Source organism: Macrotis lagotis, chromosome 8 (genome assembly GCF_037893015.1).
Source record: "Macrotis lagotis isolate mMagLag1 chromosome 8, bilby.v1.9.chrom.fasta, whole genome shotgun sequence".
Lineage (NCBI taxonomy): Eukaryota > Metazoa > Chordata > Mammalia > Peramelemorphia > Peramelidae > Macrotis > Macrotis lagotis.
In genome coordinates, this window is record NC_133665.1 from 141,322,712 (window position 1) to 141,338,745 (window position 16,034).

Sequence of the window (16,034 nt, forward strand, 5' to 3'; positions counted from 1 at the left end):
GACGGGCAAGGCGTTTGGACAGTAAGGCTGAGGTGAACTATATGGAAGATGGCAAAGGTACTTTGTGTTCTTATGAATCCCTGGGGACATAGGCTGAACCTAGCAAAATACGCAAAGAAGAGCAGGAGGGGAGGTGTCATTAAGGAAGACAGTCTGGCTTTAGACATGTTGAAGAAGTCACAAGAGCAGATGCCATTCCTTGTTTCCTAAAGCCATCTCGATTAGAACTCCATGCAGAGCAACTGTCTGGAGTGGAAAGAACTTTGGGATCCATGTGATCTTAGGCCATTGACTTGATCTGTCTGGACTTTCATTCTGTAAGAGGAGGGTGGACGAAATGATCACAGACTTTGAGATCCCTAATGCTGTAAGGACTTTAGAGATCTACTTTCTGGTCCGATCTCACTTCTCCTACTTTCTCCACTTCCCCCATTTCATTTTGAACTTTTTAGGATTCCAAGAGTCATGTTTTCAATGGCATTGGGAGAGTGACATGTGTGTACACCGATGCTAGGGTTCTCTACCTCTTTTTTCCCCTGCCAAACAAGAGAACGTCACAGGGTTAGGATTGCTAGGCTGTGCCCCCCAGAGAGAAGTCTGGGGAATGCCACTGGAGGGAACCAGGTTATTCTTAGCCCTCTAGGCTTTGCTTTTAGAGGAGAGGATTTCATAAGTAGGAAGGAAGTTTTTTAAAAGAATATGAAGAATTCCACTGGTAAATTATGCCATAACAACATCGAGTCAACTCAAAGGTTGACCAGGGGCCAGCTGTTGGCAGCAATGGTCACTTTCTCTTTCTGGGCAAGGCCCCATTTTGAATCCAATCTCCTCTGAGCCCACAAGAGGAGATGGATGGCAGAGACCCCAAATGAACTCAAGATTGGAACTTAGAGAAGAGTTTTGTGCAACCCCATCAACATTTTCAGATCCCCCCCCCCCCCCATAATGGGATTTGTACTGATCCATCTGCATTCACTCTTTTCTTTGATTCCTATGGGTCCTTGGGTAAGGAACTGGATTTTTTTCCTTCTCCTTTAAAATGAGGTGGTTGGAGTAGATGATCTCCAAGGCCTTTCTGTCCCTCCAAGAACATACCTAATGTACCGTAATTGTGCACACACTTGCTCTAGCCATGAGCCATACTTACTGTATAAATGAGTACCTGTAGCTTGGGGTGATTGTTGTCATCAGAGTTGGGTGAGATTGATGTGTAAGAGTCTGGATTCATGTGGGTACAGGCAGGTGAGTGCTCACACACACACATACACACACACACATACACGTTCATCTTTGATCTGTATTGGGTATCCCAGCCAAGTTGGCTGAGTGAATCTCTGGGTATCAAGACTCCATTTCAGGTCAACTCCAGTTTTTATGGGGGAGACACCAGAGTAACCACAGCCCTCATCAGTGCAGTGGGGATTCCTGTTTCAGTGGCCTTTCAATTGGAAGCTCTTTCTGCCACATAGAACCCCTCCCACAAAAGATTCCCAGAGAAAGTTGTGGATATTTCTTTGGGGCTAATTGTGACAAGAGGGCAAATTTGGACCTGGCCAGGCTAAATGGATGGTGAGAGATGGCCCAGAAGGAATTAATATTTTGTAGAATCTAAAATGGGAAAAAGAGAAGAAGCTGGTGCTCCAGGCAATCACAATGGCCTTCCTGACATATTCAGGTTGTTCTTTACACCTGCCCACCCCAAGACTCTAGGTTTCAGCTGGGGATATAAATATAAAAAAAAAAGTTTCCATTTTCAGTCTTGGAGAAGAGAATGCTGCCATTCTTTGGTTTTGTAAAGAGGTGGATGGGTCACAGGAAGGGGAATGCCAACAGCTAGTTCAACCCCAAAACACTGATTAATTGCTTACTCTGTACAGTGCATTGGACCAGAGATAAAATGATTTAAATGAGTAATTTAAAACTCTTCCCTAAATATTAGAAGCTATGATGATGATAATAATGATGATGATGATGCTAATGGCTGGCATTTATATATGGCATTATATATATATGTATATGCATATATATATATATATATATATATATATGTATATTTGAGGTTTGCAAAATGCATTACAAATATGGTCTCAGTTTATCCTCCCCACACCATTTTACAGATGAGGAAACTGAGGCTTGGAAAAATCAAGTGATTTCCCTTGGATCACACAAGCTAGTGTCTGAGGCAGTATTTGAACTTGGGTCTTCTTTGACTCCATGTCGAGCCCTGCCCCCTGGGCCTCCTCCTTGCCTTTGGCCAGATCTGAGAGCCAGAGCCAGACCAAGCACCTTCTTTCCTAATTTCTTGTGAAGTGCATTGTGCATCAGCTTAGATGGGATAGGGTGCGTTTCAGGGAGTAGCTTTTGAGGGGAGCTGCCGGCAGTTTTGCACCAAACTTCTCTCTCACCCTCTGTCCTCAGAACCGCCCTTCGGTCATCACCTGTGCCTCTGCAAGCAGCCGTAACTGCAACCTCTCTCACTGCCCCAACATCGCCCACAGTGGCTGCGTCTCGTCCACACCAGCAAACTACCGGAGGCTTCCAAGTAGTAAGTGGACTGTTCCTTCTTCCTCCTTTTTCACTTTGAAAGAGAAACAGATCTGGGGAAACCCTGTTGGTTCAAAAAGTGCCCTTAACTTTGTTTATAAATTATAACTCTTAAAAATGTTTTTAAAAATTTGTTTGTCACCACTCCCTTGGTTGTTCAGACCAGGAATAATTTGAATGGATGACAAAAAAACCTCCTTTATCTTTCATCACCACTGAATATTTATTTCATGTTCTTCATATTTCTATTCCAAAAAAAAATATCACTGATATTTTGTTTTGACACAACTGACATTTCCCAACAAACCTTCCTACACAGCACATCCTTTGAGAACCACTGCCTAATCCAGGAGTTGGAACTGAAAGTTGTCACTCGTCACATCTATAATTTACCAACTTCTAATAGAAAGGCTATGTGTTCTTCTCACCATGAATATCTTTGCCAACAAGTTTTCATTGAGTATATCCAGTGTGTATGGCTCTAGTGAACTTTCAAGATAATTGGAAAACTAGGGGTAAGCCAGTTAATAACTGATGGAGGTAAATAATGAGGAATTCGGCTGTGTGGTATAGGACCTAAGTGCTGTGGCTATTCAGATAGAGGTGTGGAGGAAAGATGAGAAGGGGATGAGAAGTATGGGCAACTGTTGCCTGAGAAGTTCAAGGGGCCAAGACTCCCTCTAGGCTGAGGTAGGCAAGGTGGAAAACTCTGGTCCTTCCATTGTGGTTTGAGCTCCTGTGGTAAAAGAGTCTGACCTTCCAGGAAGCAGGTGAAGGCCAAAGTTCCTGTTTCAGTGACGTGGGGGAAATGTGGGTTGAGAGATGGGGGCTGTGGTATGTGAAGGGGCCCTCTGTTGGGCTCCCTTCAGATTGGCATGGCTGTGTTCTGAACACCTTCTGCCTGGCCTTCCTTCCAGCTGCCACTACCTGTGACCCCGTGGTAGAAGAACACTTCCGTCGGAGCCTCGGCAAGAACTACAAGGAGCCAGAGCCCGTGGCAAACTCTGTGTCCATCACGGGGTCGGTGGACGACCACTTTGCCAAAGCCCTGGGCGACACGTGGTTGCAGATCAAGGCTGCAAAGGATGGGGCCTCCAGCAGTCCCGAATCTGCTTCCAGGAGGGGACAGCCCTCCAGCCCTTCTTCCCATATGGTCAATCACAATCACTCCCCCTCCGTTGTCTCATGAAGAGAGGACCCCCAACGCCTCCTCTGGTGGAGAACAAGTGAATCTGCATGGTTTGCCAGAGCTTTGAACGTCAGTGCTTAAATGGAAAATAGTGTGGGGGGGGCTTAGGTGATGGGTGGGAGGGGGGAAGGTTAGTTTGCAACGTCTTTCTTTCTTTTTTTTTTTTACTCGCTTGGTATTTGTACAAGGGTGCCCTCAAACATGATAGCAGGAACTATATGTGGAACATCTGAATAATGTAGCATCCTTACTTCCTGCCTCAGTTACCAAAGAAACCTCTGATGCAGGTCTGCCGACCCTTCACAGAACCGAAATCTGCAATGCGCACGCGCGGCTCGCTCGCTGGCTTGCTCACTGAAAGCCATTACGACAGGTGGTTGACCCAAAAGGCTTTGTGCTTTCAATTAGCTCCTTGAGGCTAGACTTGTGGTTTGTCCCATTGCTTTTATTTTTTTTGTCCAGTCATTTTGTATGTATATACTTGAAAAGAACTGTCACGTATGATTTGCACTATTGGAGGAGGATTAGTTGCCTGGCAACTTTAGGCAAGATGCTAGTATTTTGAGGGCAAACTGCTGAAAAAAAAAAAAGGGTTTAAGAATGACATTTCTGTCCATTTATGTGTGTATTTTTTTTTTTTTTTTTTGGTTAACAAAACCGCTTGGAAGGGGAAGTCTCATACAGGTTATAGGTCTTTCTCTCTTTAGATTTCAGGTGCTTGGTGCTTGCAACTGGACTGCATTACTCGATCGAACACGGGCATTTTATCTTTTTTCTAAACACTGCAGTTTGTTAGAATAGAGCTGAGGTTGGAGGGTTCAATAGTGCTTTAAAAGATGCATGTTTTTATGGAAAAAAATAGCTGGTATCTATTAATGTATAGACAGTTTTAAACCCATAATACTTAACTAGCTTCTGTTCAGAATTAGTTTATTTTTGTCAGTTAGAGCCCTAGGTATACTCACTGCTGGTACAGTTTTTGTCTTTGGTATCCACTTTACTCACAGCTGGCACCGGAGGGAACTCCTGTGCAGGCAGGTCGGGAGGGGCCCTGTGCGGGCCCCAGGGGGCCCCAGGCTTGCCCGGGTCCGACTGTGTCATTGATTTGTGCTTCGACAGATTGGCTTCCTGAGGCTTCAGGATTTGTCCTCCACCTCCCCTAGATGCAGAAACTGCTCCTTCCACTCTATTGGCTGAACAACAGATTACGGACAATCTGTGAAGTGATGTTTTTAATGCTTACTCGTGAGCCTGGGCCAAGGCAGTGTACATTCCTCCATTAGAAGACTTTATACAGTTATTACTGCATTTATTATCATTTGCTATATTAATAGCTACTAACTAGAAATTAGGTAAAGAGGAAAGCATGGCAAACAACACGGCTGTGGAGTACAGCAGCTTTTTATTTTGTTTTATTATTATTAACTATGACCCCCCCCCACCCCTTCCCCCTTCCCCTCCCTCCCTTCCTTCCCAGATTTACATTCCAGCCTCCCTCCCCATGGCAGTTACATTAAGAGCTTCAGATACTGGGGTCACCGGCCGGAGCCGGGGCCCTCTAGGAAATTGCTGCTGAGTTGGATGGTGACAGCAGGATTGGGGAACTTGTCCTGGGGCCGTTGTCCCTTGTTTTTAGTTGGAGAAGCTTGGAATTGAGCTGTTTAATTTGGAAAAGGTGCAGGGTGGGGTGACCCGAGGCTTGGCTCTGACTTGTATTTATATTTAGGGTGGCTGCTGAGGTGGGGCTTCTGTTGTGGTGGTTATTGCTGGGTTTGGTCTCCCCCTTCCCCCCCTTACATTTCACTACCAGCTCCCTGGTAGTCAATGCTTCCTTGCTTTGGCATTCAGGCCCCTACTCTCTGTAGGAAAACCGTTTGAGAATACTTTTTTTTATATAGGGAACTTTTAAGACCATCATTACGCTGTGCGTAAAGAATGTACAGAGAAATTTGTAGGTATTTTTTGAGGAACAATTAATTTGTTAATGATATGTAGCTATTTAATTTTTCCCTTTCCTATTGTAATCATTCATTTTTTTTTTTTTGTTTGGAGAAAAAAGTTGATCTTTTTTTGTTTTAGAGTTGTCTGTGATACAGTAAAAGTGCAGGAACACAGTTATTCTATGAGAACACTGCATTTGCATTAATAGCCACTAGTTTGTTATCGCTACAGGCTACTGAGTGTTGTAACAGGAACTTACTAACACTGTAGATGGACTCTGTGGACAGTGTGACTCCTAATGACATTTCTGGAACAACGTGGTGAAGACCGTCCTCATTCTCTCTTTCGGGAAAGCAAACAGTGTCCCCGGCATCCGGGTCCCTGGCGGCGCTGACTTATCTGGATAGGTCAGGATCGAGGTGGGCAGGCCGGGACAGATTGAATGGGATTGGATGGACCCCCACCCCACGCTCCGGCCTGAGGGAGCCTGGGGAGAGGGCAGCCAAACATTTCACGGGGAAGGAATGAACTCCTTCTAAAAGAAAAAAAAAAAGCACAGTGAAGTTTCTTCACCAAGCTGAGCTATCTGCAGTTCATTCTGAACCATTCTCTCCATGTTTGTAAATCTGTAATATACCATTCTCTGTGGCCTGTTTCACCTGGACGAAGAAGAAAAAAAAAGGTTTGGCAGGCCATCTTTTTTTGTACTTAAAGTAGCCTTAAAGAACAATAAAGTGCTCTTAAAACCACAGGTTTGTTTCTGACCCTTCTTGCTTAAAGTTGTTTTTGGGGTCCGGGGGAGGATGGGGCCACATGGGGTGGGCAAGGGGTCCTCTCTTGGCTGTTGGGGGATGGCCACCTGAGAATCTGGATTTGTCAACATTGGTTCTTGTTTTGATAGCTACCACGACACCCTGTTTGCCTCAGTTTCCTCACCAGTACACTATCTTTGCCAAGAAAATGGGTCACAGAGAGTAGGACACAGCTCAAACAACTCGACAACAACCACGACTTTCAGGAGAGATGGAACCTCGTGCCAGAGCAGGGGTTCTCAACCTGGGTTCCTGAAGTTGTCATTTGGTTTTTTTTACAAAATGTTTCAATAGCTCTATTTCAATAGAATTGTTTCCTTTTTTATGCTTTGTCTTATGCGTTTTAAAAACTTCTGAGGTTTTTAGGCCTCACCAGATTATCACAGGGATCTGTGATGCACACAAAGACTAAGAACCTGTGACCTGTTTCTCGCTCAGACTCTGAAAACCCTGTTCTTGTGGCCCAGAGCAAAGGTTTAGGGCACTTATTTACTAACCACTTAGCGTGGCCAAGCACTGGGCTAAGTGACGGATCCACAAATATAATACGTGATTGTACAACCATGCTTTGCAGTCACTTTGATGTGACATCAATCCCTTTGCAGTAACCAATAAGATCTCCCCATTAAAACAAAAGACCTATTAAAATGGGATTCGTTCTGTCCTGACTTTTAAGCGTGTCTGATCCATGAGAGTAGCTTTCCCCCGAGCCTGAAGGAGGCTGCCTGCCCCCTCGCCAGCCTCCTCTCAATTACAATCCCCAAAGAGTGAGGCAGGAGTGTCTGTTTTGGGTCCCTCCTCAGGTAGGGAGCACCTGTGGTGCATCTTCCCACTAGAACGGAGGCAAGCAAAGATCAGAGCCATCTCCCACTTCTAAAATGAAAACTTTTTTTTTTTTGGCCAGAAAGATATGCCTAGAATTATCATTCTAGCAATGATAATATCCCAGTGCTCAATTTGGCCCTGGGCAGGATCAGCTGGGTCATCCAGAGGCCAATTTACCAGCTCCAGCCTGGCCGAGCTCTGCTGGTGGGGTCAGTCGGGGCAGGCCTCCTTAGGACACATTCTCCCCTGGGGCTTCTTGGTTGATCTGAGGCCTCCAAGGGGCCCAGAGAATGACCTTCCTTTGTCTTCCATGGACTACTCAGCTTCTCTGTTGACTGGCTGCTCCTAAGAGTTCTTTCCTTTGTGTCTACATTTTACTGTTTGCAAAATTATTTTCCTGAGTTAAGCCTTGCCCATGGCTAGATCTGGCCAGGCCAGAGTGCTGTTGAGGCTTCCGCGGGGTCTTTAGTCCCCCACCATCATCGCATTGAATGTTTCATGGAGCATGGGAAGGGGCCGTGGGTTTCCAAGTAGAACCGCTGAACCCCTTGCGATGTCCTAGTCTCTGACAAACCCTAGGATGGGATCCACAAAGGGGCAAATATATGCACATCATGCTGAACAGCTATAGGAGTTGGATGAATGGTGAATCAGCAGAGAAAATCCCAGTTAACATTTGCCGGTTGGTAATGTCTTTCCCAGAGGGTCTGGCTGGAATCCAACAGACGAGAAAATCCCACCAGCTCACCGTGGGCTGTGAACGTGCTCAGTGGCAGCAGGGTGGTCCCGTGGCAGGGCTTCTGGACCTAGAATCAGGGAGAACAAACTGGCCTCAGACACTTCCCAGCCATGTGCCCCTGGGGAAGTCACTGCTGCTTGCCTCAGTTTCCTCAAATGTAAAATCAAGATTAAAAATAGCACCTGTCTTCCAGGATGGTTGTGAAGATCAAATGAGATATTTGAAAATGGAGAATGCTCCTGTGCTGGCCTAATCGATAACAGCGCTTACCGAGTCAAACTCCTGAAAAGTTGGGTCTTCGGCCTGCCTTTACGGAAGGTGTTGAGGGAGAGGAGGGTTGGGGCTGGGGTGTGGGAGAGGTCATTCCTGGAGCAGGGTGGCCTCCCAGGCTCTACAGGATGGGCCTCATTGTGGGCCTGGGGCTATGAGTCTCACACTCCCAGTAGAGTTTTCCAAACCGGTTAGGAATGTTCCTGTGGCTCCTCACTCGAAGGCTGGATCCAATGACTGTCATTTGAAAACAGCCTCAGGAAGAAACCCCCCCCCTCTTGCATTTGCACTGCTCCAATCCCTTTACCAGGACACCCCCTGGCAGAGTTCCCTGGCTGGTACCATGGCTGGCATTATCTGGCCTGCTCTATATCAAGACAAAGGCCATCAAGATTCATCAGGAGAGTCTACTTCGAGCAGAAGTCCACTGTGTGGAGCCTGGGCACATTTGGAGACGCTCCTTTTCCCCTTCCCCGGTCCTTTGCCATGGTTCACGCTTTGCTTGCCGGGACACGCCCTGGGGAGTGGGCTCACTGGCCTCATCTGGGGTCATGTAGTCCAACCCCAGGCTCCTGTGCAGTCCACCACAAATCCATAGTATGGCAAGCAGGGAGACACACTTTGGGTTGGGGGGGTGGGCGAAGCCTTAATGGTTCAAGAAACTGCCCAGGACAGGGTTGCAAACATGGAGCCAGGAGATGGAAGGGGCCTGGGCAGCTTTTGGCAAAAGAACTCCCACTTCCCCTGGAGAAGGACAAGGTGAGTGCAGATGCATCTGTGGATTGGAAAGGGATGGAGGGGTGGGTGGTGCCTTGGATTCTGGGGAGCCAAACTACAAATACCAGAGAGGACACAGGGAAACACAGAGCCCAAGAGAAGGACCCATGGACTCCACTGCTAGGGACTGCCAAAAGCAGAAAATACCAATCAGTGAGACCAACGGAGCTCTCCTGACTCTTTTTAATTCCTGTTTTCAGCCATTCCTCTGGCTTCCATTGCACTGGAAGGCATTCCACTGCCCCAAGGATCCTTCCTTCCCCATCTCTGGACACAGGAGAGGTGATGAAACAGCTGAGAGTTTACCCCCATGAAGTTCTCTTGGTGAGGGAGCCTGCCTGCCAGGCAGGGGCCCAAGACCCACCCAACTGGGACCCAGGCTCTTGAAGCAAAGACTGTTGAAGCTGGAAGGGACTTTAGGGCTTGGTCACCAAGTAAGCCCACAGACCTGCCTATGACCCCAGAGTTTGCTGGTGGGGTCTGAGTGGTGTATCATCTTCAGGGTCCTCTCTGGCCTTGATATCCCACAGTCCAGGTGGGAGAGTAGAGGGCAGGTTGGGGCAGCACCTGGGGGAGTCAGCTCTCTCTCGGCAAGCTTGTAGCTGAGTCAAGCTAAAGATTCTGCAGAAGTGGCTTCCTGTCCCTGTCTTATCTTCTTAGGGCCTGGTGGGTGCTGGGCTCACCCACGGGGAGGGGATGAGTTATTGCTGTGCTTCTGGCCCAGAGTGGGGTCTAGGGGCCTCCTTTAATACAAGCACTTGGCTCTGAGCCTGGGCCCCCACCCTCCTCCCGGTCTGCTGATGGAGTCTTCCCCACCCCCAGTTGTTCTAGAAGGAGCAAGAGCATGGTGTGAACACTCCTTCCCAATGGGCATCATGGACACCCTTGGTTAAAAGGAAGGAATGAGATAGTGGCAGGGACCTTTTGGTTACAATCAGTAATGGTAGGAAGTGAGGCATTATTTTTCAGATGCGGGGGGTACAATGCACAAGGGGAGAGATTTGACTTTTCTGAATGCTGAGAGCAAGAAGCCATCAGACCCAGGGCAGGGCTCTTTTCTTACTGCAGAATAACTGATTCTGTTTGCCAAGGTGAAGGAAAACTGGGAGTTTGAGGGAAGGATTCAAAGCCTACAGCATGGAAATCCGAAAGCAAATCAGCCCAGGAATGATGGGAAAATAAGTAGAAAAATGGAAACTGGCTTTTACATAGCACAGCTATGGATGTGACTCATGGTCGCAGGGCAGAATATACATGGTGGGCAAGCCTTTGTCTATCTACAAAACCCCATCTCCAAAGAAAGTGTAGAAGCGGAGGTGAAGAGAAGTTTAGTTTCCAGAGTCATCAGTCAGCCGACTGACTGGCCAGAGGGTGAATCAGCTTCCAGACGTAGCTGGCTCTGAGTATGAAGCGGGCCCAGAGGGAAAGATGGTGGCTGGTGCAGAATTCAGGTGGTTGGGCACCTTGAGCAGGAGGTCACCAGGGATCTGTTGCTGCTTCAGATGGTGTCATCATCACTCATGTCCCAGATCTGCAAGGAGAAGACAGCAGCCAGGGGTTACTCAGGTTGGGGAAACACTGTGTCTTGAGTCAACAAGCAACAGTCTCTTTAAAAGATGGTTCATCAGGGGCGGCTAGGTGGTGCAGTGAATAGAGCACCGGCCTTGGAGTCAGGAGTATCTGGGTTCAAATCCAGCTTCAGACACTTAATAATGACCTAGCTGTGTGGCTTTGGGCAAGTCACTTAACCCCACTGCCTTGAAAAAATCTAAAAAAAAAACTGGTTCATCTAGACAAGTCGTTAAAGTGCAGGTTTAGGAAAAGGCGTAGTACAACACGAACCTGAATGGGGGACCCATTCATACAGTCTCCACTCCAGTCAAACTGGACGCTACCTATTTCAAGTATAGGACTTTCCATCTCCTTCCCTGAAAACTGTGGCATGGGCCACCCTTCTTCACCTCCCCATCAAAGAGTTGAGGCTCGGGTCCCCTTGCCTCCCCATCCAGCCTTCCCTGTCTCCCCCCAGTCCTTGGTGCTTTTTCTCTCTTGAAATTATATTTACTCATCGCCAACCCTCCTCCCCCAATGGTAGAACAGAAGTTCCTTGAAGACAAGGATGGTCTGGTTTTAAGCTTTGTAGCCCTAGCACCCAGCACATAATAACTAATACATTCTTACTGAATTTAGCAAGCTCTCAGCTAAGGAATCCTGGTACAGTGGAAGGAATGATAGCCTTGGGTTCAGATGGCCAAGGCTTTGAGTTCTCCTTCATCTGTAAAATGGAGATAATAATTTTTGCTACTCATGCTTTTGAGGAAAGTGCTTTGTAAACTATAAACTCATAGAAGAGTGAACTATTATTCTAGATTGGAAAAACATCAAAAAATTAGTTATACTATTTATTAAGCAAAGGAATTATCTAAATAGACCTGAGTAATGGTACAAAAAAGTCATCACTAATTCTCCTTGGAAGACTACAGATTATAGACCCAGCCTACAAAGGGGGTCAGGTAGGTAGGGGTAGGGGTCACCATAGTGAACAGAATTTTGGGTCTGGAGTTGGTTAAGACTCAAATTAAGCCCCAGAAACTCATCAGCTGTGTTACCCGGTCAAGTTGCTTAACCTCTATTTGCTGTTGGAAAACGAAACAGCAAACCACTTGAGCATCTTTGTTAAAAAAAAAAAAGTCCATATGGGATCGCAAAAAATTGGGATGCAAGTGACCAATAAGAAGTGGTCAGGAGATTGTGGACAGGTCAAGACCCCACTCAGGGCCAGAAACACAGCAATAACTCATCCCCTCCCCCTGTGGGTGAGCCCAGCACCCACCAGGCCCTAAGAAGGCAAGACAGGGACAGGAAGCCACTTTTGCAGAATTTTGAGCTTGACTCAGCTACAAGCTTGCCGAGAGAGAGCTGACTCCCCCAGGTGCTGCCCCAACCTGCCCTCTACTCTCCCACCTGGACTGTGGGATATCAAGGCCAGAGAGGACCCTGAAGATGATACACCACTCAGACCCCACCAGCAAACTCTGGGGTCATAGGCAGGTCTGTGGGCTTACTTGGTGACCAAGCCCTAAAGTCCCTTCCAGCTTCAACAGTCTTTGTTTCAAGAGTTTGGGTCCCAGTTGGGTGGGTCTTGGGCCCCTGCCTGGCAGGCAGGCTCCCTCACCAAGAGAACTTCATGGGGGTAAACTCTCAGCTGTTTCATCACCTCTCCTATGTCCAGAGATGGGGAGAGAATGGTCCTTGGGGCAGTGGAATGCCTTCCAGTGCAATGGACGCCAGAGGAATGGCTGAAAACAGGGATTAAAAAGAGTCAGGAGAGCTCCGTGTTGGTCTCATTGATTGTATTTTCTGCTTTTAGTGGTTCCTAGCAGTGGAGTCCATGGGTTCATCTCTTGGCTTCTCTTGAGAGTTGTAACCAGAAGCATTTTTGAAGCTGGAGGTGTTGGACATGAGAGAAGGTAAAGGTTTTCTTAGGAAGAAAACCTTTTAGACCTTTTTTAGAAAGAGACCCTTTAGAAAGAAAACCTTTTTTAGACCCAGCCTACAATTGATGCCACTTTTAAATTTAACGGGAGAAGGGAAATAGAATCAGAATTTTTAGAGCTAGAAGGGATCTTTTCAGCTCCAATTCTTTTCATGTTCTTATTTTACAAAATGAGAAAAGTGAGGCCTGTCCAGTCAATGATGACACATGTGTGAGAACACCCTGGTTTTCCCCCTCCCAATCCATGTTCTTCCCATTGCATGGACTTAGCTATTTTTCTTTAGACTTTCTCCATGTTAGATCTTGGCTTACTTGTATAATAAATATTTTAAACATATAATATGGATTAGTGTCACGTCCAGACTATGCTTCTTCACTTCATCCTTCTGGCTACAGTCTACCCACACTCCTCCTTGGGTGGTCATTTGCCTCTTTTATGCTATTTCTTAAGCTCAGCTCATCTTTGGAAATGGGCCGTGGCTGACCAACACCCACCACGTTTGGATGTATTGTTAGCCAAAGCAGACATCCTTCTTGATTTCAGTGAGGTAAATTTCCTGTGTTACAAGAAAAGTTGGGGATAATCTGCTACCAAGCATCCTATGGGGAATTCAGGGATTGAGCAATGTGCTACATTGGAAGACCTCTAAGGTCCCTTTTTGCTTAAGATTGCATAAATGTAGTAATGATTATTATTAATAATAATAGTAAAAATACTGTTACTTTAATTGTATATACTTATTAACTATAAGATATTTTTTCTCATGATCTCCATTTTATGCATCTGAAGAGCCCTATACATTGTGCTCCAATATTCCATCATTTACTTAGAGAAGGAATGTTACCTTTTGATTATTCCTCCTTCTTTTGATTATTACCCCTTTCTCAATTATCCTAGCACTTCCTGTGAGAACTAGATGAAAATGTAATTGGAAAATGGTCAACTAACTTACTGAATGAATGAATGAATGACTATATCTAGGTAAATATAACAGAACACAGAAACTATTACATTTGGAACTAAATTAATATGGGATTCTTATGTAGGGATTAGAGGCTCCTGACACCACTATTTGATGGCACATCCTCCTCTTCCTGTGGCTTCTCAGACATGACCTTCTTCTGATTTTTTCCTGTGTCTGACTCTTGCTCATTCTCCTTTGCTTGACCACCATCCATCCTCCTTACGGTTCCCCTATGCTCTGACTTGGCTTTCTTCTCTTCTCTCTTTTCATTCTCTTCCTAGACAAGCTCCCCATTTCCTCTAGCTTCAGTTATCCCTATGTTGATGAATACAAAATTTACATCTTGCATTCTCTCTCTCTTGAGTCCCAGTGGGATGAAATATCTACTTGATGGCTACCCTCGGATGTCCCATTAGTCCCTTAAACTCAACATGGAACTTGTCGTGTTCTTCCCTAAACCTTTGCTTCCTAAAAAACTTGTCTTGACCTTAGCATTAGCCTTGACCCTTCTTCCTCACTTCCCCATCCAGTCAATTGCTAATCTACTGATGTCTGCATCATTCCCATCTGTCTCTTCTTTTTCAATCTAGTTCTCGATGTAATTTGGGAACTCATCATTTATTATCTTGATTATTTTGAGTCTCCCGATTTGTTTTTTGGCCTCCATTCTTTCCCTTTTCCAATTCATATTTTAGAGAGCTATCAAATAATACTCCTAAAATGCAGATCTGACCAAGTTTCTCTGTCACTCAAAAAAAAGTTCAGTGGATTCCTATTGCCTTTAGGATGAAATAACAACAATCAGCCTAGAAACTCAACTCTCCCAATCTGGTTCCAGTCTATCTTTCTACACTTATTTTGTCTCAGGCCTGCTCACAAACTTTAGGGGCTAGACAAGTTGGACAGCATGCTGTCCCCTGACCAAACCTCCTACTTCCAATAGTACATTAACATCACATGTCTGTGATGAATTCCTTCCTAGTCTCCACCTCTCATGGCCTTAACCATCTGGTGCCATCTTGCTCGTGAAGGCTTCTTTGGTCCCATTCCCCAGTGCTCTGTCTCTTCGGACTACTTCATATTTACATCTATGTTCTATCTTACTGAAAAACTGATGCTCCCTGAGGGTAGGGGCGGTTCAATGAGTGCTGACCTAGCAGGACACTATACAGAGCAAGTAATTAAGAAATGTTTGCTGAATCGAGTGCAGCTGGGGTAGGGGGAGGTAGAAGTTGGCTCACTTGGGCACTTGATTTAGTTCAGACCTCTCACTGAATCATCAGTTTTCATTTCCAATAAAAATATGGTTCCAGATTAAATATCCTTGATAAGAAATAAGAAGGAATTCCTCTTGCACAAAATGATTAATGTATAAATATGTTAAACACAAATGTACATGTTCACCACTATGGGAAGAGGGGAGAGAAGGGAGGGTGGTAGAAAAATGTGTGACTTATAAATTTGCAAATAAATGTTGAAAAACTACCAGAGCATGTAATTGGAAAAATAAAACATCAATTAAAAAAAAGAAATATAGGAAGGAAACAGGTAGGCTTTTGCAAATGACATTCTACTACAAACCATATTTTTCATGGTCACAAGACTGAATAACACCACTTTTTATTGTGTGTTGAGTACAAAAGAATATTTTATCCAGTGGTGTAGAATGAAGTCTCACGTCTTTACTCCAACAAGGGCTCTCTAGTATCTAGGCTATTCTGGATATTAGGGCATATCCACATGCCTTAGTGAGCAAGACAGCAAAGAGGGGAAAATGCTTGCCTCTGTTAGGAAGGACATCAAGGGCCAGATCTAAATGGAAACACAATTTCTCTCAGATAAGGAGGTCTCCTTAAAGATGGCAGATGACCTGGGAAGACCACATTAAAGAGCTTTCTGGATCAAATGCAGGCCCACTCCACATCAGACCAACAGGTAGGTGGGAAGGCAAGGAATGAAGTAGAAATCTGGAGCCAGAAGACCTGAAAGCCAGGTCTGACACTAACTCCCTGGTGAATCTGGGCAGGCCATTTTAATTTTCCCTGGGCCTCAGGTTTCCTTGACTGGTAAATGGGGGAGTTAGAGGAGAAGATCTCTCGGTCCCTTCCAATGCTTAATCTGTGATCCATGAATGGAATCTCCAGACCATGGACGGAGAGTCGAATATACAAGGTTCTGGGCCGGTGCATCACTTCATGTTTTTGGAAACAGTGCTCATGAACAATGAAGTTAACTCAGCATGGTACGGGAGGAAGAGTCAGCTGGATGACATTTGAGAAAGTGTTGGTACTTTCAGAGAAAAAAGGGTCATTCTTTAAATACCAGTCTTCTAGTAATGCTAAGTGGCTACAAATTAGAGAATAATGCAATTTCCAGAGAATTCCAACTGTGGTGGTGGTGGGGGAAACCTAAAGGACAAAGGACAGGCATATGGTAGATGTGAATAAACTCTGGGCACCTCACAAGAAGGAGCCCT

The 16,034-nt window shown here is 45.6% G+C and overlaps 2 protein-coding genes across 4 annotated transcripts in view; one reads left to right on the forward strand and one right to left on the reverse strand.

Annotated features, from left to right (window-relative positions):
* Positions 1-6,423, forward strand: part of VGLL4 (vestigial like family member 4) — a 169,765-nt gene extending 163,342 nt beyond the window's left edge. For all 3 annotated transcript variants that reach the window (XM_074198555.1, XM_074198554.1, XM_074198556.1), the window contains 2 exons: positions 2,419-2,545; positions 3,462-6,423. In XM_074198555.1, coding sequence (XP_074054656.1) covers positions 2,419-2,545; positions 3,462-3,733 — 399 coding nt within the window. In that variant the 3' untranslated portion in view covers positions 3,734-6,423. The remainder of the gene's footprint in view (positions 1-2,418; positions 2,546-3,461) is intronic.
* Positions 5,204-16,034, reverse strand: part of ATG7 (autophagy related 7) — a 241,679-nt gene continuing 230,848 nt past the window's right edge. The window contains exon 19 of the mRNA XM_074198552.1: positions 5,204-10,628. Within this exon, the coding sequence (XP_074054653.1) occupies positions 10,596-10,628 (33 nt within the window). The 3' untranslated portion in view covers positions 5,204-10,595. The remainder of the gene's footprint in view (positions 10,629-16,034) is intronic.